The sequence below is a fragment of the Ranitomeya variabilis genome, chromosome 2 (assembly GCF_051348905.1).
Source record: "Ranitomeya variabilis isolate aRanVar5 chromosome 2, aRanVar5.hap1, whole genome shotgun sequence".
Taxonomy (NCBI): Eukaryota; Metazoa; Chordata; class Amphibia; order Anura; family Dendrobatidae; genus Ranitomeya; species Ranitomeya variabilis.
Genome location: NC_135233.1, coordinates 181,730,343 through 181,756,593, shown reverse-complemented (window position 1 = coordinate 181,756,593; position 26,251 = coordinate 181,730,343). Strand labels below are relative to the sequence as shown.

Here is a 26,251-nt window from a genome sequence, read left to right as displayed (position 1 = left end):
ATCCGGGGCGGGGGAGACGGAGCCGGATCCGGGGCGGGGGAGACGGAGCCGGATCCGGGGCGGGGGAGACGGAGCCGGGGAGACGGAGCGAGGGAGAGCGGGGGAGGGAGAGCGGGGGAGGGAGAGCGGGGGAGGGAGAGCGGGGGAGGGAGAGCGGGGGAGGGAGAGCGGGGGAGGGAGAGCGGGGGAGGGAGAGCGGGGGAGGGAGAGCGGGGGAGGGAGAGCGGGGGGAGACAATTTAGTAATTATACTCATCTATCTGACATTATCAGACGCCCACAGTGTCATCCCTTTGGGTCCTCACATGGATTGTGGGGGCACCGCCATTCCACTTGGTGAAAAGAAGTCCAGTGATGAAATTACATCTGCAGGGAGGTCACTGCTCTGGGGGGCACAGGATGGGGAAAAGTCACAGTACCTAGAATAAAACAGAAAAAAAATCATGCAGAAAACTGGATACAAGTAGTGGCTGACACCAGTGGCCACCGGGCTAATACTGACCAGCACAGAGTGCGAGGGGAGAATAAAGTCAGGGATCTGGAGATATTGTTGTAAAGCTGCTTCGCTCCCAGAGGTCATAGCTCAGTCAACCTGACAGCAGGTGTCCCCAATAATATTAATGAGAACACATTTTATGTATAAAAAAAAAAAAAAAAAAAAAAGAAAAAAAAAACCATGACCGACCCCTCACCACCAGGCAGAGATTCTCATGCTAAGTAATATCAATCCCTCAGATCTCCATCATCATTCATCCCCTCCCCTGTTCGCCCCCACACACGTAGCACTATACTTTCCTGCACCCCCCCACCGCAAGTGACATCACACACACTGACCTGCACACCACACACACTGACCTGCACACCACACAGACCCATGCGAGTAACATCAGCCCCATTCTCCCCAGGCAGCCCCATGCAAGCAACACCACCCCATTCTCCCCAGGCAGCCCCATGCAAGCACCCCCCCCCCATTCTCCCCAGGCAGCCCCATGCAAGCAACACCCCCCCATTCTCCCCAGCAGCCCCATGCAAGCATCACCACCCCATTCTCCCCAGCTGCCCCATGCAAGCATCACCACCCCATTCTCCCCAGCTGCCCCATGCAAGCATCACCACCCCATTCTCCCCAGCTGCCCCATGCAAGCAACACCCCATTCTCCCCAGGCAGCCCCATGCAAGCAACATCACCCCATTCTCCCCAGGCAGCCCCATGCAAGCAACATCACCCCATTCTCCCCAGGCAGCCCCATGCAAGCATCACCCCATTCTCCCCAAGCAGCCCCATGCAAGCAACATCACCCCATTCTCCCCAGGCAGCCCCATGCAAGCAACACCACCTCATTCTCCCCAGGCAGCCCCATGCAAGCAACACCCCCCCATTCTCCCCCGGCAGCCCCATGCAAGCAACACCCCCCCATTCTCCCCAGACAGCCCCATGCAAGCAACACCCCCCCATTCTCCCCAGGCAGCCCCATGCAAGCAACACCCCCCCATTCTCCCCAGGCAGCCCCATGCAAGCAACACCACCCCATTCTCCCCAGGCAGCCCCATGCAAGCAACACCACCCCATTCTCCCCAGGCAGCCCCATGCAAGCAACATCACCCCATTCTCCCCATGCAGCCCCATGCAAGCAACACCCCCCCCCCATTCTCCCCAAGCAGCCCCATGCAAGCAACACCCCCCCATTCTCCCCAAGCAGCCCCATGCAAGCAACACCACCCCATTCTCCCCAGGCAGCCCCATGCAAGCAACACCACCCCATTCTCTCCATGTAGCCCCATGCAAGCAACATCACCCCATTCTCCCCAGGCAGCCCCATGCAAGCAACACCCCCCCCATTCTCCCCAGGCAGCCCCATGCAAGCAACATCCCATTCTCCCCAGGCAGCCCCATGCAAGCAACACCACCCCATTCTCCCCAGGCAGACTCCCACTTACCTGATCTATGACTTTGGAGAATGACCCCCATAATACCCCAAATTTTGCACAAAAATCCTCGAAATCCAGCCATGACATCCACAGCCTCCTCCTGTCTGCTCTGCTCTATGGAGGAAGAGGCAAATCCTGCACAAAACACTCCAAAACCAAATCCTGCACGAAGTCCCGCCATGACATCCACAGCTTCCTCGTGTGTGCTCTGTCTGTTCGGTAGATGCTAGAGTGTATGGGCTCCTTCCAGGTGTGACGTCATTTCCGGGGGCGTGTCCTATCGGGAGGGGGCGTGTTCTCCAAGGCGGCAAAGGAAAGCAGCCTGACAGCTTGTGGACGCCATGGAGGTCAGTGGTTTCAGGGTGAAAAATGCTACTTGCCGATCGCTATTCGCTATTGGGGGGAGGCCCTGTGGTGGGCGACCTACTTGTCTGTGTGGGGAGTGACCCGTGGTGGGATTTTGGGGGGTGTTGCTGGCTATTGTGGGGGACCCCTGTGGTGTGGTTTTGGGGGGCTCCGCTGCTGCTGGCTATTGTGGGGGACCGCTGTTGTAGGATTTTGGGGGGCTCCGCTGCTGGCTATTGTGGGGGTTCCCTGCGGTGGGATTTTGGGGTCTCCGCTGCTGCTGGCTATTGTGGGGGGCCTCCGCTGCTGCTAGCTATTGTGGGGGATCCCTGCAGTAGGATTTTGGGGGGCTCTGCTGCTGCTGGCTATTGTGGGGGATCCCTGCGGTGGGATTTTGGGGGGCTCCGCTGCTGCTGGCTATTGTGGGGGACCCCTGTGGTGGGATTTTGGGGGGCTCTGCTGCTGCTGGCTATTGTGGGGGACCCCTGTGGTGGGATTTTGGGGGGCTCTGCTGCTGGCTATTGTGGGGGATCCCTGCGGTGGGATTTTGGGGGGCTCCGCTGCTGCTGGCTATTGTGGGGGACCGCTGCGGTGTGGTTTTGGGGGGCTCCGCTGCTGCTGGCTATTGTGGGGGACCGCTGCAGTTTTGGTGGGCTCCGCTGCTGCTGGCTATTGTGGGGGACCCCTGTGGTGGGATTTTGGTGGGCTCCGCTGCTGCTGGCTATTGTGGGGGACCCCTGCGGTGGGATTTTGGTGGGCTCCGCTGCTGCTGGCTATTGTGGGGGACCCCTGTGGTGTGGTTTTGGGGGGTTCCGCTGCTGGCTATTGTGGGGGACCCCTGTGGTGGGGTTTTGGTGGGCTCCGCTGCTGCTGGCTATTGTGGGGGACCCCTGTGGTGGGGTTTTGGTGTGCTCCGCTGCTGCTGGCTATTGTGGGGGACCGCTGTGGTGGGGTTTTGGGGGGCTCCGCTGCTGCTGGCTATTGTGGGGGACCCCTGTGGTGGGGTTTTGGGGGGCTCCGCTGCTGCTGGCTATTGTGGGGGGACCCCTGTGGTGTGGTTTTGGTGGGCTCCGCTGCTGCTGGCTATTGTGGGGGACCCCTGCGGTGGGATTTTGGTGGGCTCTGCTGCTGTTGGCTATTGTGGGGGACTGCTGCGGTGTGGTTTTGGGGGGCTCCGCTGCTGCTGGCTATTGTGGGGGGACCCCTGTGGTGGGGTTTTGGTGGGCTCCGCTGCTGCTGGCTATTGTGGGGGATCCCTGCTGTGGGATTTTTGGGGGCTCCGCTGCTGCTGGCTATTGTGGGGGACCCCTGCGGTGGCATTTTGGGGGGCTCCGCTGCTGCTGGCTATTGTGGGGGACCGCTGCGGTGTGGTTTTGGGGGGCTCCGCTGCTGCTGGCTATTGTGGGGGACCGCTGCGGTGTGGTTTTGGGGGGCTCCGCTGCTGCTGGCTATTGTGGGGGACCGCTGCGGTGTGGTTTTGGGGGGCTCCGCTGCTGCTGGCTATTGTGGGGGACTGCTGCTGTGTGGTTTTGGGGGGCTCCGCTGCTGCTGGCTATTGTGGGGGACCCCTGTGGTGGGGTTTTGGTGGGCTCCGCTGCTGATGGCTATTGTGGGGGACCCCTGTGGTGGGATTTTGGTGGGCTCCGCTGCTGCTGGCTATTGTGGGGGATCCCTGCTGTGGGATTTTGGGGGGCTCCGCTGCTGCTGGCTATTGTGGGGGACCCCTGCGGTGGGATTTTGGGGGGCTCTGCTGCTGCTGGCTATTGTGGGGGACCCCTGTGGTGGGATTTTGGGGGGCTCTGCTGCTGGCTATTGTGGGGGATCCCTGCGGTGGGATTTTGGGGGGCTCCGCTGCTGCTGGCTATTGTGGGGGACCGCTGCGGTGTGGTTTTGGGGGGCTCCGCTGCTGCTGGCTATTGTGGGGGACCGCTGCAGTTTTGGTGGGCTCCGCTGCTGCTGGCTATTGTGGGGGACCCCTGTGGTGGGATTTTGGTGGGCTCCGCTGCTGCTGGCTATTGTGGGGGACCCCTGCGGTGGGATTTTGGTGGGCTCCGCTGCTGCTGGCTATTGTGGGGGACCCCTGTGGTGTGGTTTTGGGGGGTTCCGCTGCTGGCTATTGTGGGGGACCCCTGTGGTGGGGTTTTGGTGGGCTCCGCTGCTGCTGGCTATTGTGGGGGACCCCTGTGGTGGGGTTTTGGTGTGCTCCGCTGCTGCTGGCTATTGTGGGGGACCGCTGTGGTGGGGTTTTGGGGGGCTCCGCTGCTGCTGGCTATTGTGGGGGACCCCTGTGGTGGGGTTTTGGGGGGCTCCGCTGCTGCTGGCTATTGTGGGGGGACCCCTGTGGTGTGGTTTTGGTGGGCTCCGCTGCTGCTGGCTATTGTGGGGGACCCCTGCGGTGGGATTTTGGTGGGCTCTGCTGCTGTTGGCTATTGTGGGGGACTGCTGCGGTGTGGTTTTGGGGGGCTCCGCTGCTGCTGGCTATTGTGGGGGGACCCCTGTGGTGGGGTTTTGGTGGGCTCCGCTGCTGCTGGCTATTGTGGGGGATCCCTGCTGTGGGATTTTTGGGGGCTCCGCTGCTGCTGGCTATTGTGGGGGACCCCTGCGGTGGCATTTTGGGGGGCTCCGCTGCTGCTGGCTATTGTGGGGGACCGCTGCGGTGTGGTTTTGGGGGGCTCCGCTGCTGCTGGCTATTGTGGGGGACCGCTGCGGTGTGGTTTTGGGGGGCTCCGCTGCTGCTGGCTATTGTGGGGGACCGCTGCGGTGTGGTTTTGGGGGGCTCCGCTGCTGCTGGCTATTGTGGGGGACTGCTGCTGTGTGGTTTTGGGGGGCTCCGCTGCTGCTGGCTATTGTGGGGGACCCCTGTGGTGGGGTTTTGGTGGGCTCCGCTGCTGATGGCTATTGTGGGGGACCCCTGTGGTGGGATTTTGGTGGGCTCCGCTGCTGCTGGCTATTGTGGGGGATCCCTGCTGTGGGATTTTGGGGGGCTCCGCTGCTGCTGGCTATTGTGGGGGACCCCTGCGGTGGGATTTTGGGGGGCTCTGCTGCTGCTGGCTATTGTGGGGGACTCCTGCGGTGGGATTTTGGGAGGCTCCGCTGCTGCTGGCTATTGTGGTGGACCGCTGCGGTTTTGGTGGGCTCCGCTGCTGGCTATTGTGGGGGACCCCTGTGGTGTGGTTTTGGGGGGCTCCGCTGCTGCTGGCTATTGTGGGGACCCCTGTGGTGTGGTTTTGGGGGGTTCCGCTGCTGGCTATTGTGGGGGACCCCTGTGGTGTGGTTTTGGTGGGCTCCGCTGCTGCTGGCTATTGTGGGGGACCCCTGTGGTGGGGTTTTGGTGGGCTCCGCTGCTGCTGGCTATTGTGGGGGACCCCTGTGGTGGGGTTTTGGTGGGCTCCGCTGCTGCTGGCTATTGTGGGGGACCCCTGTGGTGGGGTTTTGGTGGGCTCCGCTGCTGATGGCTATTGTGGGGGACCCCTGTGGTGGGATTTTGGTGGGCTCCGCTGCTGATGGCTATTGTGGGGGATCCCTGTGGTGGGATTTTGGTGGGCTCCGCTGCTGATGGCTATTGTGGGGGATCCCTGCTGTGGGATTTTGGGGGGCTCCGCTGCTGCTGGCTATTGTGGGGGACCTCTGCGGTGGGATTTTGGGGGGCTCTGCTGCTGCTGGCTATTGTGGGGGACTCCTGCGGTGGGATTTTGGGAGGCTCTGCTGCTGCTGGCTATTGTGGGGGACCCCTGTGGTGGGCTTTTGGGGGGACCTGCTGCTGCTTGCTATTGTGGGATTTTGTGGGGGGGGGGACTGCTGCTGGCTGTTGTGGTGGACTTCTGTGGTAGGCAACCTGCTTTTGTGAGGGGGGCTGCAGGCTATTGGGGGACCCCTGACCTGCTTGTGGGGGGGGGGGGTGACCTGCTACATGCAATTGGGGGTGACCCATTTTAGTGGGGGGGTGACCTGCTTGTGGGGGGGGGACCTGCTGCTGGCAATTGGGGGGACCCCTGTGGTGGGATTTAGGGGTGACCTGCTTATGGGGAGACTTGTTTGGGGTGGGAGACCTGCTGCTGGCTATTGGGGTGACCCCTGTGGTGTGATTTGGGGGCGACCTGCATGCGGGGGACCCCTTTTAGTGAGGGTGACCTGCTTATGGTTGGGTTTGGGGAGGCGACCTGCTTGTTGCGGGACCCCTTTTAGTGGGGGCGACCTGCTTGTGGAGGGGTGACCTGCTGATGGCTATTGATGGGCCCCTGTGGTGGGGTTTGGGGGTGACCTGCTGGCTATTGTTGGGGACCCCTGTGGTGGGGTTTGGAGGTGACGTGCTGCTTACGGGGTGGACCCCTTTTAGTGGGGGCGACCTGCTGCTGGCTATTGGGGAGACCCTGGTGATGGGGTATGAGGGCGACATGCTTGTGGTCGGGTTTTGGGAGGGCGTGACCTGCTGTCTATTGGGGGGGACCCTTGTGGTGGATGTGGGGGGAGACCTGCTGCAAGCTATTGGGGGACCCCTGTGGTGGGATGCGGGGGTGACCTGCTTGTGGTGGGATGTGGGGAGGCGACCTGCATGTGAGGGGTGACCTGCTGCAGGCTATTTGGGGGACCCCTGTGGTGAGATTTGAGGGCGACCTGCTTGTCGTTGAATGTGGGGAGGCGACCTGCTTGTCGTTGAATGTGGGGAGGCGACCTGCTTGTCGTTGAATGTGGGGAGGCGACCTGCTTGTCGTTGAATGTGGGGAGGCGACCTGCTTGTCGTTGAATGTGGGGAGGCGACCTGCTTGTCGTTGAATGTGGGGAGGCGACCTGCTTGTCGTTGAATGTGGGGAGGCGACCTGCTTGTCGTTGAATGTGGGGAGGCGACCTGCTTGTCGTTGAATGTGGGGAGGCGACCTGCTTGTCGTTGAATGTGGGGAGGCGACCTGCTTGTCGTTGAATGTGGGGAGGCGACCTGCTTGTCGTTGAATGTGGGGAGGCGACCTGCTTGTCGTTGAATGTGGGGAGGCGACCTGCTTGTCGTGGAATGTGGGGAGGCGACCTGCTGCTGGCTATTGGGGGGATCCCGTGGTGGGATTTGGGGATGACCTGCTGCTTACAGATGGAACCCTTTTATTGGGGGGTGACCTGCTGCTTACTGGGGGATCCCTTTTATTGGGGGCGACCTGCTTATGGGTTGGGTTTGGGGGGGGGGCTGAAGAGGGTTTAAGCTGGGTGGGGGGTGGACATCGAAGGGGGTGTGTGCTGGGTGGGGGGGTCCACGTCCGATGGGTGTTGGATGTCCGATGGGGGTTTGTGGGGGTTGGACATCCGAAGGGGGTGTGTGCTGAGTGGGGGGGTCCACGTCCGATGGGGGTTTGTGCTCGGGAGGGGGGGGTCCACGTGTGATGGGGGTTTGTGCGGGGTGGGGGGTCTGCATCTGGGGGTTTGCTGGGTGGGGGGTTCCGCGTCCGGTGGGGGTTGGACGTCCGATGGTGGTTTGTGGGGGTTGGACGTCCGATGGGGGTTGGACGTCCGATGGGGGTTTGTGGGGGTTGGACGTCCGATGAGAGTTTAAGCTGGGGTGGCGTTCGATTGGAGGGGGTGTCTGATGGGATTTATGGTTGGGGCAGGGGGCGCCATATTTGGATTTACGCTTGAGGGGAGGGAATGTCTGGTGGGCTTTGGATTTATCCTGTGGGGTCCGCTGGTTAATGTGAGGTGGATGTTCCTGACTGGGGGAGCGAGGTTATGCTGTGTGGCCATCTGGTTGATGTGGGGGGGGGGCGGGGTAATGCTTCATTGGGGTACACAAAAAAAAATATGAGTGTATGCTGCTTATGCTATGCAAAAAAAAAAGGTATTTCCCTGTAGAGTAGGCCACACCACCAACTGGCACGAAGCTAATCCTTTTTAGCTTAATGTCAGTAGGAGGCAGACATGGGTCTGGACCACCCAGCTCAGTTCTGACTTAGGTTTTGGGGGGGTTTTTTTATTAACGATTTTCCTTTTTCTTTTTTTTTTCTTTTTTTTTTTTTCAGATACGGCTTTTGAGGGCGACAGTGGAATTGTCACTCTAATCTCCCACCTAGAATTGTCACTACCATATCATCTGTGGTCTACGAGGCAAGGCCCTAACACATCAAAAGTGTTTGTGGTTCCCCAGAGGACGGTCCATGCCACGAATCCCCCTACCCTCTGGCCCCCCCAGAGCCAGATAGAGTAGGGAGGGAAGACTAATCCGTTATGTGCCAGCCGCCGAAAGGTCTGCGTCCAGGTTATTCCATGCCCATCTTCATCATCGGTCTGTGAAGAATGATGTGTGACCTTCAGGACAGGTATATCCTACCAGGCAGTGAGGGGGCTACTTTAAAAAAAAAAAATAAAAAAATAAAATGGAAAGGACAGGACAAGTATGTCCTAGTTTGCCCCTGAGCAATATGGACATCTTCTGGGGAAACCTTCCTATTCATGCAGCCTCCATGTTTTCCAGAGGCTCCTGTGACCCTGCTCTTAAAATATCCAGGCTTCGGTCTAGGCCTTCTCTGGTGGCCGGTCCACACCGCCAGTGCCCTGAACAATCATGCACACCAACTTTCTAGTGTGTCCTACTCTGCACCTATCAGTTTAAGAGTACTTCGCTTCTGCAACAGAGGACTAAAGTCTGCCTCCCAAGACATCTGCTGTTCAATTTTGGTTGTTTTGGAAATGTTCTGTCCAAAAAACCGACGGGACAACTCTCCGACCCGCCAGGAAAAGATGAGACCTTCCTTTAGGCCAACCCCCTCCTGGCATCCATGAACCCACCAGCACTGGTCTGCTAGGCCTGGATCTAGCAGACTCTCTTCGACATGATGGGGCGTTCCCACCTTGGATGTTTCTCAGGGTCGGCTGCCGTGTCCTTCACAATTCAAGGCCGGTATTACGATCTCTGGTCTGGGACACCGAAACCTCAGACATCGGAGGCAGGCCTGGGGGTAACAGAGCCACATACCAAACCGACAGTCCAACCCGCATGCACCAACAGCATACTACAGTTTTACAATACTTTAGAAATGCATAAAATGAAACAAGCAAAGGCATAAAGTTATTCAATGCAAAAAAATGCAGTTTTATAAAATTGGAAATGTTTCTATATCTAATGGTAAAATGATATTTATCCAGTATTTCTATAAGTAAAAGTCTGAGATTTCTGTGGGAAATGGTCATTTGTTCCTCTTAAACCAGTTCTGAATGTAAATAAAACATTACTCTGATGAAGTCTCCACATTGTATTTTCGCCTTTCATTTCATGCGTAGGGCAGGACAAGCCCATGATGTATCTGTGTAACACATGGTAGGTGCTATAATAGCAGCCGTAGGCTGGTTTCACACCAGCGTTCGGCAGGGCTGCGGATGGCAGCCTTCTTCCTCCGTTAAGGCTACTTTCACACTAACGTCGCTTGCTGTACGTCTCAATGCGTCATTTTGGAGAAAAAACGCATCCTGCAAAGTTGCCTGCATGATGCGTTTTTTCTCCATAGACTTTCATTAGCAACACATTGGGACGGATTGCCACACGTCGCATCCATCATGCGACAGATGCGTCGTGTTTTGGCGGACCGTCGGCACAAAAAAAGTTCCATGTAACTTTTTTGTGCGTCGAGTCCGCCATTTTCGACCGCGCATGCGTGGCCGAAACTCCGCCCCCTCCTCCCCGGAACTCACAATAGGCCCCGGATGCGTTGTAAAACTGCCTCCGCTGCCCACGTTGTTCTACATAAAACACACTGTCCGTCGGGCCGACGGTTTGCGACTGCCCGTACCGACTGACTAGTGTGAAAGTAGCCTAAGCCCCGCTCACTGCCACAACTCTTCATTCAGTTCCGCCTACGTCTGCATGCGTCCTGCATACCCTATCTTTAATATTGGGTACGCAGGCCAAGCGGATGCCTCCACATGCGTTGTTTCAACGCTGCGCCGACTGCAATAAAATGCAACATGTTGCGTTCGACGCAGTTCAGCGCATCTTCAAAATGAGGCATGCCTGCGTACCCAATGTTAGATAGGGGACGCATGCAGACTTAGGCGGAGCTGAAGGAAGAGGCGCAGCAGTGGGCGGGGCTTAATGGAGGAAGAATGCTGCCGAACGCTGGTGTGAAACCTGCCTGAGACAGGTAAGCCACTTTTGAAACAGTGTTCACATGTACAAGCTCTTAGCCCCTTTGTGGCGGGGCCAATTTTTTAAAATCTGACCAGTGTCACTTTATATAGTAATAACTCTGGAATGCTTCAACATCCCATTGATTTTGAGATTAATTTTTTTTTTCGTGTTATATTAGGCTTTATGATAATGGTAAACTTGAGTTGATATGTTTTGATTTATTTTGTAAAAAATCAGAAATTTTACAAATTTTAAAAAATATAAATTTTGAATGATTTTCCCTTTAAGGCCGGCCGGAGTCACACTAGAGAGGAATACGGACGAGTGCTATGCGAGAAAAAAATCGCATAGCACTCGAACCAATGTTAATCTCCCATCACTTTTTTTTCACGGCCGTATATGTGCGAGTGAAATTGCAGTATGCTGTGATTTGCACCGTATATCAGCCGAGACTCGCCAATGAAAGTCTATTTGTGCAAGAAAAACTCACACCACACGGGCCTTCAGTGTGACTTGCGAGAAATACGCAACGGTGTCCTTTGAAAGGCCGACAATTCAGGTGCAGTGTACAGTAAAATCACACTGACAGGTTACAATAGAATAGACATATACACACAGTATAGGTGTATATAAAATCTAAAGAGATACACTACAGACCAAAAGTTTGGACACACCTCATTTAAAGATTTTTCTGTATTTCATGACTGAAAATTGTATATTCACACTGAAGGCATCAAAACTATGAATTAACACAGGTGGAATTATATACTTAATTTCAGTTTCACACTTTTTTGTTATGTCTTATATTCTAGGTTCTTCAAAGTAGCCACCTTTTTCTTTGACTGCTTTGCACACTCTTGGCATTCTCTTTATGAGCTGCAAGAGGTAGTCACTTGGAATGATTTTCACTTCACAGGTGTGCCCTGTCAGGTTTAATAAGTGGGATTTCTTGCCTTATAAATGGGTTTGGGACCATCAGTTGTGTTGTGCAGAAGTCTGGTGGATACACAGCTGATAGTCCTACTGAATAGACTGTTAGCTGCTTTTTTCCTGCCATAATACAAATTCTAAGTAAAGAAAAACGAGTGGCCATCATTACTTTAAGAAATGAAGATCAGTCAGTCCGAAAAATTGGGAAAACTGAAAGTGTCCCCAAGTGCAGTGGCAAAAACCACCAAGCGCTACTAAGAAACTGGCTCACATGAGGACCGCCCCAGGAAAGGAATACCAAGAGTCACCTCTGCTTCTGAGGATAAGTTTATCCGAGTCACCAGCCTCAGAAATCGCAGGTTAACAGCAGCTCAGATTAGAGACCAGGTCAATGCCACACAGAGTTCTAGCAGCAGACACATCTCTACAACAACTGTTAGGGCTTGTTTCCATTTGCGAGAAACACATCCGTATCTCGCATGTGGAAACCAAGCTGTGGCGCCGGCACTTTGGAGCAAAGCGTGCAGCTCCATGTGTTCCTATGCGGCTGCATGCTCCGCTCTGGAGTGCCGGTGCTACAGCTTGGTTTCCACATGCGAGATACGGACGTGTTTCTCGCAAATGGAAACAAGCCCTTAAGAGGAGACTTTGTGCAGCAGGCCTTCATGGTAAAATAGCTGCTAGGAAACCACTGCTAAGGACAGGCAACAAGCAGAAGAGACTTGTTTGAGCTAAATAACGCAAGGAATGGACATTAGACCAGTGGAAACCTGTGCTTTGGTCAGATGAGTCCGAATTTTAGATCTTTGGTTCCAACCACCGTGTCTTTGTACACAGAAAAGGTGAACGGATGGACTCTAAATGCCTGGTTTCCACCGTGAAGCATGGAGGAGGAGGTGTGATGGTGTGGGGGGCTTTGCTGGTGACACTGTTGGGGATTTATTCAAAATTGAAGGCATACTGAACCAGCATGGCTACCACAGCATCTTGCAGCGACATGCTATACCATCCGGTTTGCTTTTAGTTGGACCATCATTTATTTTTCAACAGGACAATGACCCCAAACACACCTCCAGGCTGTGTAAGGGCTATTTGACCAAGAAGGAGAGTGATGGGGTGCTACGCCAGATGACCTGGCCACCACAGTCACCAGACCTGAACCCAATCGAGATGGTTTGGGGTGAGCTGGACCACAGAGTGAAGGCAAAAGGGCCAACAAGTGCTAAGCATCTCTGGGAACTCCTTCAAGATTGTTGGAAGACCATTCCCAGTGACTACCTCTTGAAGCTCATCAAGAGACTGCCAAGAGTGTGCAAAGCAGTCATCAAAGCAAAAGGTGGCTACTTTGAAAAACCTAGAATATAAGACATTTTCAGTTGCCTTACACTTTTATTAAGTATATAATTCCACATAGTTTTGATGCCTTCAGTGTGAATGTACAGTTTTCATAGTCATGAAAATACAGAAAAATCTTTAAATGAGGTGTGTCTAAACATTTGGTCTATACTGTCTGTGTGTGTGTATGTATGTGTGTGTGTGTATATGTATATGTGTATATATATAATATATCACACGGACAGCGGAATAGCTGATAGTTAATTTGTCGGCTTCTGTTAAATCATTGCAGAGGCTGACAGGATAGGAGACATGGTTTACATACAGTAAACCATTGCAGAACAGTTAGACTTATATAGGTCAGTGACTAATACGGTTAGTTGTGTGTGTGTGTGTGAAATTTGGGGCCTGTATGTATTTAATAATGTTTTCACTGAAAAAACTGGCGTGGGCTCCCGCACAATTTTCTGTGCCACAGAGGGAAAGCCAGTGACTGAGGACAGATATTATAGCCTAGAGAGGGACCATGGTTATTGCCACCCCAGAAAAGGTGCATCTGTAAGATGCGCCAATTCTGGCACTCAGCCTCTGTCTTCTCACTGCCCTGTAGCGGTGGCATATGGGGTAATAAGGGGTTAATTTCACCTTTGTATTGTAAGGTGACATTAGGCCAGCTTAGTAATGGAGAGATGTCTGATAGATGCCTCTCCATTACTAACCTGTGGGCTTGATGTTACTTGACAATAAAAAGGTGACATCAACCGCACAATTATGAACCCCTCTGCTACAGGGCAAGTGGGAAGAGCGATGCTAAGTGCCAGAATTGGCGCATCTATAAGATGCGCCATTTCTGCGACGGCTGAGAGCTGATGGTTTTTAGCCTGTGGGGCTGCCAATATCCATGGCCTCTTCACAGGCTATAAATATCAGCCTACAGCTGTCTGCCTAGCATTTGCTGGTTGGATTTTATGTCAATATTTTGTGTCCCCCTGTAAAATAGCCAGTAAAGGCTAAGCAAACAGCTGTGAGCTGATATTAATAGCCTGGGAACCTTTATGGTTATTGGCTCCTTTCCAGAATAGTAACATCAGCTGTCAGCTTTCCCACTGCTGGTTATGAAAATTATGTGGGAGCCCATGCAGGTTTTATTTTTTGAAAAATAAACATTTTGCATTTCACGCAGGTTTCTTAGTTGTTTTTTTTACAGCATATGTAGGTTAATTATGTTAATGCTCCTACATGGGTGTGTGTGTGTCTTTAGTTAATATTAATGAGGGTATCTCGTGAAGAGTTTGAATAAGGAAATGCATCAAATTCCTTTATTTATTTTTATTTTTTTTAATATATCTTTATTTAGCGCTCACGATTTACAGAAACGCATCAAATCCGCATAAAAAAGTACAGAATTTCCACTGCGTTTTCTGCTAAGAGACGCACTAACCATGCAGACATTTCCTCAAGCAAATCTGCACATAGCCTTAACCATTATGCGTCCATATTCATTAATGAGCAGAACCACGTGACCGCTGAACACAGGAAGAGCTGCCCGGAGACCATCGGACATGCAGGGACCGTGCCAGGAGCAGGTGAGTATGTGACAGCCGCCGCTTCCCCGCCGACAATGACTCGAGTATAAGCCGAGAGGGTCTCTTTCTGCCCCCAAAAATTTCGGCTTATACGCGAGTATATACGGTACAGCACTCTAGAAGGGTGTGTATAAGGCCATATAGGTGCTGGTGGTACTATATATGGGGAAAACCTGGTGACAGGTTCCCTTTAAGAAACCTATGGAACTAGGTTAAAATTAGCATTTTTTTGGATGGTGAAAAACTTGTAATTTAAATATTGATGGTGGCTGAACTGCAGGTGGTCTGTGTCGCTTCATAAGTTTAAGGCCGGGGTCACACTAGCGTAGAATACGGACGAGCGCTATGTGAGAAAGCATCGCATGGCACTCGGACCAGTGTTAATCTATGGGGCAGATCACATCTGTGATTATTTTTTCATGCCAAATCAGCATACGAGAACAATCGCAGCATATATACCTGACAGGGGCCCATACAGTCTATATCTACAATAATATATACCTGACAGGGGCCCATACATTCTGATATCATCACTAATATATATACCTGACGGGGCCCATACATTCTGATATCATCACTAATATATATACCTGACGGGGCCCATACATTCTGATATCATCACTAATATATACCTGACGGGGCCCATACATTCTGATATCATCACTAATATATACCTGACAGGAGCCCATACATTCTGATATCATCACTAATATATACCTGACAGGGCCCATACATTCTGATATCACTAATATATACCTGACAGGGGCCCATACATTCTGATATTATCAGTAATATATACCTGACAGGGGCCCATGCATTCTGATACCATCACTAATATATACCTGACATGGGCCCATACATTCTGATATCATCACTAATATATATACCTGACGGGGCCCATACATTCTGATATCATCACTAATATATACCTGACGGGGCCCATACATTCTGATATCATCACTAATATATACCTGACAGGAGCCCATACATTCTGATATCATCACTAATATATACCTGACAGGGCCCACACATTCTGATATCACTAATATATACCTGACAGGGCCCATACATTCTGATACCATCACTAATATATACCTGACATGGGCCCATACATTCTGATATCATCACTAATATATATACCTGACAGGGCCCATACATTCTGATATCACTAATATATACCTGACAGGGCCCATACATTCTGATATTATCAGTAATATATACCTGACAGGGGCCCATGCATTCTGATACCATCACTAATATATACCTGACATGGGCCCATACATTCTGATATCATCACTAATATATATACCTGACGGGGCCCATACATTCTGATATCATCACTAATATATACCTGACGGGGCCCATACATTCTGATATCATCACTAATATATACCTGACAGGAGCCCATACATTCTGATATCATCACTAATATATACCTGACAGGGCCCACACATTCTGATATCACTAATATATACCTGACAGGGCCCATACATTCTGATACCATCACTAATATATACCTGACATGGGCCCATACATTCTGATATCATCACTAATATATATACCTGACAGGGCCCATACATTCTGATATCACTAATATATACCTGACAGGGCCCATACATTCTGATATTATCAGTAATATATACCTGACAGGGGCCCATGCATTCTGATACCATCACTAATATATACCTGACATGGGCCCATACATTCTGATATCATCAGTAATATATACCTGACAGGGGCCCATGCATTCTGATACCATCACTAATATATACCTGACATGGGCCCATACATTCTGATATCATCACTAATATATATACCTGACAGGGGCCCATACATTCTGATATCATCACTAATATATACCTGACGGGGCCCATACATTCTGATATCATCACTAATATATACCTGACAGGAGCCCATACATTCTGATATCATCACTAATATATACCTGACAGGGCCCATACATTCTGATATCACTAATATATACCTGACAGGGCCCATACATTCTGATATTATCAGTAATATATACCTGACAGGAGCCCATGCATTCTGATACCATCACTAATATATACCTGACAGGAGCCCACACATTCTGATATCATCACTAATATATACCTGACAGGAGCCCGTACATTCTGATATTATCACTAATATACACCTGACAGGAGCCCACACATTCTGATACCGTCAATGATATATATATACCTGATAGGAGCCCATACATTCTGATATCATCACTTATATATACCTGACAGGAGCCCGTACAGTCTACAGTATATCTACAGTAATATATACCTGACAGGAGCCCACACATTCTGATACCGTCAATGATATATATATACCTGATAGGAGCCCATACATTCTGATATCATCACTTATATATACCTGACAGGAGCCCGTACAGTCTACAGTATATCTACAGTAATATATACCTGACAGGAGCCCATACATTCTGATATCATCACTAATATATACCTGACAGGAGCCCATACATTCTGATATCATCACTAATATATACCTGACAGGAGCCCATGCATTCTGATACCATCACTAATATATACCTGACAGGAGCCCACACATTCTGATATCATCACTACTGTAATATATACCTCACAGAGGCCCATACATTCTGATATTATCACTAATATACACCTGACAGGAGCCCACACATTCTGATACCGTCAATGATATATATATACCTGATAGGAGCCCATACATTCTGATATCATCACTTATATATACCTGACAGGAGCCCGTACAGTCTACAGTATATCTACAGTAATATATACCTGACAGGAGCCCGTACAGTCTATATCTACAATAATATATGCCTGAAAGGAGTCTGTACAGTCTATATCTACAATAATATATACCAGGAAGGAGCCCATACACTCTAGCATCTTCAGTAGTGAGCCGGCTAGAGTGTATGGGCTGCAGTCAGGGAACCAGGAAATAGCCCATACAGTCTATATCTACAATAATATATACCTGACAGGAGCCTGTACAGTCTATATCTACAATAATATATATCTGACAGGAGCCCGTACAGTCTATATCTACAATAATATATACCTGACAGGAGCCCGTACAGTCTGTATCTACAATAATATATACCTGACAGGAGCCCATACAGTCTATATCTACAATAATATATACCTGACAGGAGCCCGTACAATCTATATCTACAATAATATATACCTGACAGGAGCTCGTACAGTCTATATCTACAATAATATATGCCTGACAGGAGCCCATACAGTCTATATCTACAATAATATATACCTGACAGGAGCCCGTACAGTCTATATCTACAATAATATATACCTGACAGGAGCACGTACAGTCTGTATCTACAATAATATATACCTGACAGGAGCCCATACGGTCTGTATCTACAACAATATATACCTGACAGGAGCCTGTACAGTCTGTATCTACAATAATATATACCTGACAGGAGCCCGTACAATCTATATCTACAATAATATATACCTGACAGGAGCTCGTACAGTCTATATCTACAATAATATATACCTGACAGGAGCCCGTACAGTCTATATCTACAATAATATATACCTGACAGGAGCCCGTACAGTCTATATCTACAATAATATATACCTGACAGGAGCCCATACAGTCTATATCTACAATAATATATACCTGACAGGAGCCCGTACAGTCAGTATCTACAATAATATATGCCAGAAAGGAGTCTGTACAGTCCATATCTACAATAATATATACCAGGAAGGAGCCCATACACTCTAGCATCTTCAGTAGTGAGCCGGCTAGAGTGTATGGGCTGCAGTCAGGGAACCAGGAAGGAGCCCATACAGTCTATATCTACAATAATATATACCTGACAGGAGCCTGTACAGTCTGTATCTACAATAATATATATCTGACAGGAGTCCGTACAGTCTATATCTACAATAATATATACCTGACAGGAGCCCGTACAGTCTATATCTACAATAATATATACCTGACAGGAGCCCGTACAGTCTATATCTACAATAATATATACCTGACAGGAGCCCGTACAGTCTGTATCTACAATAATATATACCTGACAGGAGCCCGTACAGTCTATATCTACAATAATATATACCTGACAGGAGCCCATACAGTCTATATCTACAATAATATATACCTGACAGGAGTCCGTACAGTCTATATCTACAATAATATATACCTGACAGGAGCCCGTACAGTCTATATCTACAATAATATATACCTGACAGGAGCCCGTACAGTCTATATCTACAATAATATATACCTGACAGGAGCCCATACAGTCTATATCTACAATAATATATACCTGACAGGAGCCTGTACAGTCTGTATCTACAATAATATATATCTGACAGGAGTCCGTACAGTCTATATCTACAATAATATATACCTGACAGGAGCCCGTACAGTCTATATCTACAATAATATATACCTGACAGGAGCCCATACAGTCTATATCTACAATAATATATACCTGACAGGAGTCCGTACAGTCTATATCTACAATAATATATACCTGACAGGAGCCCGTACAGTCTATATCTACAATAATATATACCTGACAGGAGCCCGTACAGTCTATATCTACAATAATATATACCTGACAGGAGCCCATACAGTCTATATCTACAATAATATATACCTGACAGGAGCCTGTACAGTCTGTATCTACAATAATATATATCTGACAGGAGCCCATACAGTCTATATCTACAATAATATATACCTGACAGGAGCCTGTACAGTCTATATCTACAATAATATATACCTGACAGGAGCCCGTACAGTCTATATCTACAATAATATATACCTGACAGGAGCCCGTACAGTCTATATCTACAATAATATATACCTGACAGGAGCCCGTACAGTCTGTATCTACAATAATATATACCTGACAGGAGCCCGTACAGTCTATATCTACAATAATATATACCTGACAGGAGCCCGTACAGTCTATATCTACAATAATATATACCTGACAGGAGCCCGTACAGTCTGTATCTACAATAATATATACCTGACAGGAGCCCGTACAGTCTATATCTACAATAATATATACCTGACAGGAGCCCATACAGTCTATATCTACAATAATATATACCTGACAGGAGTCCGTACAGTCTATATCTACAATAATATATACCTGACAGGAGCCCGTACAGTCTATATCTACAATAATATATACCTGACAGGAGCCCGTACAGTCTATATCTACAATAATATATACCTGACAGGAGCCCGTACAGTCTATATCTACAATAATATATACCTGACAGGAGCCCGTACAGTCTGTATCTACAATAATATATACCAGGAAGGAGCCCGTACACTCTAGCATCTTCAGTAATGAGCCGGCTAGAGTGTATGGGCTACAGTCAGGCACCTGGAAGGAGCCCATACACTCTAGCATCTTCACAGTGAGCCGGCTAGAGTGTATGGGCTACAGTCAGGACCTGGAAGGAGCCCATACACTCTAGGCTCAACCCTGTCTGTTCTATGGAGGAAGAGGCACCGCCCCTTCCGGTCACATGGGCAGAGGTCCTTTAGCCGACTTGGATTTAGCCTCTACCTACTGCACAGCGGGAGGCCTCTTTTTCCGGGTCTTGCTCAGTGCTGAGGAGACTTCCTGCTCCCGGAGCGCAGCTCCTCTGCTCAGCTGCCTCAGACTGCGCGCTGAGGAGACCACGTGGTCTGCGCGTCTTCTGACCGCGAGCTGCTCCGTGCTGCGCTCGCCGTGATGGCGGCTTCCGTTACTGTTATGGAGATCGGCTTCCTGCAGGAATGTGAACCCTGGAGGATGCTTAGCCCTCAGTTCCCGAGTAAAGTAGGGGGGCGACCAGCGTGGCTAGGAGAAGTGGGGCTGCCTGGCCTCGAAAGACTGCAGTGTGGGGTCTGTATGAAACCGCTGGCTTTCCTTCTCCAAGTGTACGCGCCTTGTACCGGGAGCTTCCACCGCACTATCTTCCTGTTCATCTGCAGGGATCCCACGTGTCACCGGGCAGGAGAGCGCGGCTGCTATAAAGGTATGGTGGGAATAGCGGCTGCCAGGAGCAAGGTGTCTGTCAGTCTGTGGGGTGGGCACTCAGTAGGTGTGTGGGCTCCGGGAGTGGCCCCTCCAGGCAGCAGGGGCCTCAGCAGGTGCTGAATACTGCCTCAGGCCTGCAGTGTCAGTGTGCAGGGGCCCGTATGGAGATTGGTTGTGGACACCCGGGCACTTTTACTCAAGGGAATGGCTGATAGTGAAATAGGCCACGCCCCGAGAAGCTCATTTGCATATTACAATATTTTTTCTGCAGCTAAAACGTTAGAATGTATATGGTTAGCGTGATTTGTATAGGTGTGAGTGTGTGTAATGTATGTGTATATGCGAAGTCTGTGTACTCTGAGGGGGCGACAGCCCGTCCCAACCGAGTCCATCCCCTCTCCCCAGGGAGGGCGCGGAGCGCGGTTTGCGCATCGCACGGCTGCTTCATTTTAACAGGGATTCCCTAATCAGTGATCAGAAGTTTATTATTCTTTTCATTGGCTAGTCTCCATCCCACCGAAGCCCGGCGTCACCTTCCTGACCGGGGTCACTCCGGGGCAATAACTCTGGGACGCTTCTACATTTCCCAGTGATTCTGAGGTGATTTTTTTCGTGACATGGCAAACTTCATAATAGTAATACATTCAGCACAATATGATTTACATCTATTTACGGAAATGTAGAAAATTCTACACATTTTGCAAAATTCTCAATTTTCATGCACTTAACCCCTTCACAACCTTAGAGATTTTCTAAATCTACATAATTCAGTGAACATATGCAGATTCAATAGACAGCAGCGCATTGGATGCAGCGAATATGCACTACTACGGCTACTTTCACACTAGCGTTTTTCTGCGGACGTCTCAAAGCGTCACAAATAGTGAAAAACGGACGCAACGCATACAGTATTTCAACGGATCCGTCGTAGGTCCGCTAGACGGTTCCGTCGAAAAACTGGATCCGTTTAATCCGTTTTTATGACGGATCCGTTTTCCCTGCCTAAAAATGGGAGTCTTTTTATGCCATTGGCTACTGGAAAATAGGGAAAACTATATACTGACTGTTTTTACAGCCCATCTTTGAAAGGGTTTAGGGAAAGTGTCAGCGATGGAGCAAGTACTTGTGAGGATTGCAAACGTAGTTACCGATGTGATTTTTGAGACAAATCGCCTGGATATTATGGTTCGGGAGAAGGAGGCGGCAGCAGAAAGACAGAGGATGCTTCAACCTCGACGTCGCAGACTATGGATTCATCCCATTAATGCACTGCGGATGACCCGGGGTGTATATTCTACTCTGTACATGGAGTTGCGCCAGAACCCGGAGAAATTTTTTAATTATCTTCGGATGAGGCAGGAGCACTTTGATTTGTTGCTGGAACAAGTTGGGGATGTCATCCAAAGGCAGGACACACGCATGAGGCTTGCCATTTCACCGGCGGAGCGGCTGATGGTGACCCTGCGGTAAGCTTTTTTTTTTTCTTTTTTTTTTTTTTTTTTTAATCATTGTTCATATTTAAACCTTCACATCAGCAGTGACCATGCTCCACAAAATACTGCGCTGAAACACTGCGTTGCATTTTCTGGAGCATGTTAATTTTTTTATTGTTTGTGGCCATTACTAATTTTTTAACACCTGCTGCATAATAGGAATGCACAGATGTAAAAATGCTGTTTTTAATGTGCACTACAACAGACAAAAAAAAAATCCACAGTGCCATTTTTTGAAACTTAAAAAAAAAAAAAAAAAAGAAATGTAACATTTGTGTAAATTGTTTAACCCCTTCTCCCCCGGAGCTTTTTTCGTTTTCGTTTTTCGCTCCCCTCCTTCCCAAAGCCATGACTTTTTATTTTTCCATCAATATGGCCATGTGAGGGCTTATTTTTTGCGGGACGAGATGTACTTTTGAACGATACCATGGGTTTTACCATGCCGTGTAACAGAAAACAGGATAAAAATTCCAAGTGTGATGAAATTGCAAAAAAAGTGAAATCTCACACTTGTTTTTTGTTTGTTTTTTTGCTAGGTTCACCAAATGCTAAAACTAACGTGCCATTATGATTCTCCAGGTCATTACGAGTTCATAGACACCTAACATGTCTAGGTTATTTTTTATCTAAGTGGTAAAAAAAATTCCAAAGTTTGCTAAAAAAAAACACCAAATTGAGCGATTTTCCGATACCCGTAGCGTCTCCAATTTTCATTATCTGGGGTCGGGTGAGGGCTTATTTTTTGCGTGCCGAGCTGGCGTTTTTAATGATACCATTTTGGTGTAGATACATTCTTTTGATCGCCCGTTATTGCATTTTAATGCAATGTCACGGCGACCAAAAACACGTAATTTTGGCGTTTTGATATTTTTTCTCGCTACGCAATTTAGCGGTCAGGTTAATCCTTTCCTTTTTTTGATAGATCGGGCGATTCTGAACGCGGCGATACCAAATATGTGTATGTTTAATTTTTTTTTATTGTTTTATTTTGATTGGGGCGAAAGGGGGGTGATTTGAACTTTTATATATTTTTTATTTTTTTCATATTTTTAAACACTTTTTTTTCTTAATTTTGGCATGCTTCAATAGCCTCCATAGGAGGCTAGAAGCATGCACAACTCGATCGGCTCTGCTACATAGAGGTGAAATACAAATCACCTCTATGTAGCAGAAAGGCAGGTGTACTTTGAGCGCCGACCACAGGGTGGCGCTCAAAGCAATCGGCCATCAACAACCATAGAGGTCTCAAGGAGACCTCTGGTTGTTATGGCAATGCACCGCTGACCCCCGATCATGTGACGGGGGTCAGCGGTGCCAGCACGTGCGGCCGGGAGCGCTAGTTAAATGCCGCTGTCAGCGCTTGACGGCGGCATTTAACTAGTTAATGGGCGCGGGCGGATCGCGATTCCGCTTGCGCTCATTGCACGCACATGTCAGCTGTACAAAACAGCTGACATGTCGCGGCTTTAAGGTGGGCTCACCGCCGGAACCCACCTTGGGGATCTGCCAGCTGACGTACTATTCCGTCAGCTGGCAGAAAGGGGTTAAAAATGTTATGTGGGTCTTTGCAATTTTTACTAACATTTTTTTTTTTTTTTTTCTCACAGCTTCTTGGCTACAGGAGAATCCCTTACGTCACTACACTACCAGTTCCGCCTTGGAGTTTCAACTATTTCCGGAATTGTAAAAGGCACCTGCTGCGTTATATGGGATAACTTGCACACGGAGTACATGCCACTACCGACAAGGGACATCTGGCTGCAGAGTGCAGAACTGTTTGAGAAACTGTGCCATTTCCCAAACTGCTTGGGTACAGTAGATGGGAAATACATCCGCATAGCCAAACTGGCAGGATCAGGCTCTGAGTTCTTCAATTACAAGAAGTACTTTTCTATCGTACTCATGGCCATTGCAGATGCCAACTGCTAATTTCTGGCTGTGGACATTGGAGCCTATGGCCGGTCCAACGACTCCCAAGTATTCAAAAATTCACCAATAGGCCGTTGTTTGTATGGAGACATGTATGACTTTCCACCAGCCAGAGCACTCCCGGGAACAACTGGACCACCTATGCCTTTTGTGTGTGTGTGGGTGATGAGGCCTTCCAGTTGTCCCTGCATCTCCTTAAACCGTATTCAAGCAGAGACTTGACCCGAACAATAAGAGTGTTCAATTACCGGTTAACAAGAGCAAGAAGAGTTGTTGAATGTGCATTTGGCATTCTCACTGCAAAGTGGCTCGTGCTGCTCACCGCCATAAGACTGCACACACAAACCGTGGATGAGGTTGTGAAGGCCTGCGTGGTCCTACATAACTATGTAATTTCCAAGGAGCCTGTTTCCGTGGAAGATGAGGACTTGGAGACCACCCTGTGGGATTACAACAGCAGCTCTGTACGTTCTGCTGGTTCTGTTTCCAGAATGAGGGACCACTTTGCAGAGTATTTTGTTTCACCTGTGGGCAGGGTGCCATGGCAAGAGAACATTGTGTGACATCTTTCTTTCATGTCTTGGTGATGTTTGTGTACAAAGTTTTTTTTTTATTGACACCAACTTTTAATAATTAGTTTCAAAAACTTTGGTATATTTTGGGTAATAAACCAAATGTTATACCTTCTAACGTGTGGTGTTTTGTTTTTTTTTTTTTTACATTTATTAGCATAGTTAAATGAAGGCACTTCACAAAAAATATGTTTTCAAACCAAAAAATTTTTAATTTAACATTTTACAACATAATAAACTTTTGTAATACTTTTTTTATTAAAAGTTTTGTATATACCTATAAACAGGCACCACTCATTGATGATATAGAAAGAAATATTTTATTCAACATCAGAAAAACACAAAACATGATAAAATAGCCCACAATGGGCAGCAGGTAAGAGACAACGGATACAAAATAAAAGAAGGTAGACACCTGGCAACAAGATCATAAAAAGTACATCTGTCCCATAAAGACTGGTATGCTGGTTTAAAGTGCTTTATATGTACATATGGGTAGTGCTACTCTATAGTATAATGGCTTATATAAAATAGTACGTTATTTATACAGCGGTGTATTACTATCATCTTATGCATAGTTAATCATAATGCAGTGTTGTATACCGCAGGCACATATACTCCCAGTACGGAGAAAAACTAGTGCATCAAAATGCCACGTAATAACAAAAGCACTAAAACAATTATGACCAAACACATACTTTATAACATCAGTTTATAATTACCATGTGTTTGGTCATAATTGTTTTAGTGCTTTTGTTATTACGTGGCATTTTGATGCACTAGTTTTTCTCCGTACTGGGAGTATATGTGCCTGCGGTATACAACACTGCATTATGATTAACTATGCATAAGATGATAGTAATACACCGCTGTATAAATAACGTACTATTTTATATAAGCCATTATACTATAGAGTAGCACTACCCATATGTACATATAAAGCACTTTAAACCAGCATACCAGTCTTTATGGGACAGATGTACTTTTTATGATCTTGTTGCCAGGTGTCTACCTTCTTTTATTCTGTATCCGTTGTCTCTTACCTGCTGCCCATTGTGGGCTATTTTATCATGTTTTGTGTTTTTCTGATGTTGAATAAAATATTTCTTTCTATATCATCAATGAGTGGTGCCTGTTTATAGGTATATATAGGTTATGTGCGGCTAACCACCGTGGGTTACATTATTGGTGTTGTATTAAAAGTTTTGGTCAACCTTTTATTTTTTTTTTGGGTAAACCTTTTTTTGGTAAACCTTTTGTTTTGGTAAACTTTTTTGTAAACCTCTTTTTATCCAAAACTTTTTTTTTTTTTTTTTTTACAAAAAATGTAACAGTCCAAATTTTTACATATACATTACAAATCTGTAAAGTGTGGGGTGGAGATACTAGTGGAGGGGCTGGAAGGTTGGACCACGTCGATAGGTGGGGAAAGCCTACTGGGTTGGGGTGTAGTGAAAGGGGGGGAAAAAACAGGAGGCTGAGCAGGGGAGGGTGGAGGTTGGGGTAGGTGGAAGACTAAATGGGGAATGTAAGGTGGACAAGGAAGAAAACATTGGGGAAGACACTGGGATTTGGGGCCGGGATGGGAATTGGGACTGGGTTGGGTATTGCGACTGTGTTTGGTATTGGGCCTGGGGTGGGAATTGGGACTGGGCTGGGAAAGTTGTTGTGGCTGTGTGGGAAGGTGTGGGAGTTTGGGCTTTGTTCATGGCCCACAGTAGAGCAGCATGTCAGTCGTGCATTACCTGCATCTGCTGGTCAAGACTAAGCTTTTTCATGCTCCTGAGCATAGATTGGAAAAAAAGGTTGCTTGGAGCTTGACTTGCATCCTATCCAAGCGACTGCTGTTTTCACTGATGCGTGCTTGCACCATGTTGAACCCAGCAGTCACTTGCTCTCCCAAAATTTTGAAAGAGCTTTGGAAGGATGAATTCAGATGTAAGAACTCAGGAGCATAGCTCCTTTCCGGACCCCTCTGTTGCTGCCGCCACG

At 48.5% G+C, this 26,251-nt stretch overlaps 2 protein-coding genes and 1 long non-coding RNA gene across 7 annotated transcripts in view; all 3 read left to right on the top strand.

The window, feature by feature from the left end:
* The first annotated feature begins 2,197 nt into the window (after positions 1-2,197).
* Positions 2,198-9,498, top strand: LOC143804806 (uncharacterized). Its single transcript, XR_013221112.1, has 2 exons — positions 2,198-2,275; positions 8,273-9,498. It is a non-coding gene; the product is annotated as an uncharacterized LOC143804806 (long non-coding RNA).
* Positions 9,499-19,771: 10,273 nt separating this feature from the next.
* The window catches only part of PDCD2 (programmed cell death 2), a 119,677-nt gene continuing 113,197 nt past the window's right edge, over positions 19,772-26,251 (top strand). For 2 of the 5 annotated variants that reach the window (XM_077283260.1, XM_077283261.1), the window contains exon 1: positions 19,806-20,263. In XM_077283260.1, the coding sequence (XP_077139375.1) occupies positions 19,978-20,263 (286 nt within the window). In that variant the 5' untranslated portion in view covers positions 19,806-19,977. Of the gene's footprint in view, positions 20,264-26,251 lie in introns of all 5 variants that reach the window. The other 3 variants (XM_077283263.1, XM_077283262.1, XM_077283259.1) reach the window with 3 other exon arrangements.
* LOC143804805 (uncharacterized) lies at positions 20,276-24,452 on the top strand. The gene is made up of 2 exons (XM_077283264.1): positions 20,276-21,731; positions 23,366-24,452. The coding sequence occupies exons 1-2, from the start codon at positions 21,376-21,378 to the stop codon at positions 23,685-23,687; spliced, it is 678 nt and encodes a 225-aa protein (XP_077139379.1). The 5' UTR covers positions 20,276-21,375; the 3' UTR covers positions 23,688-24,452.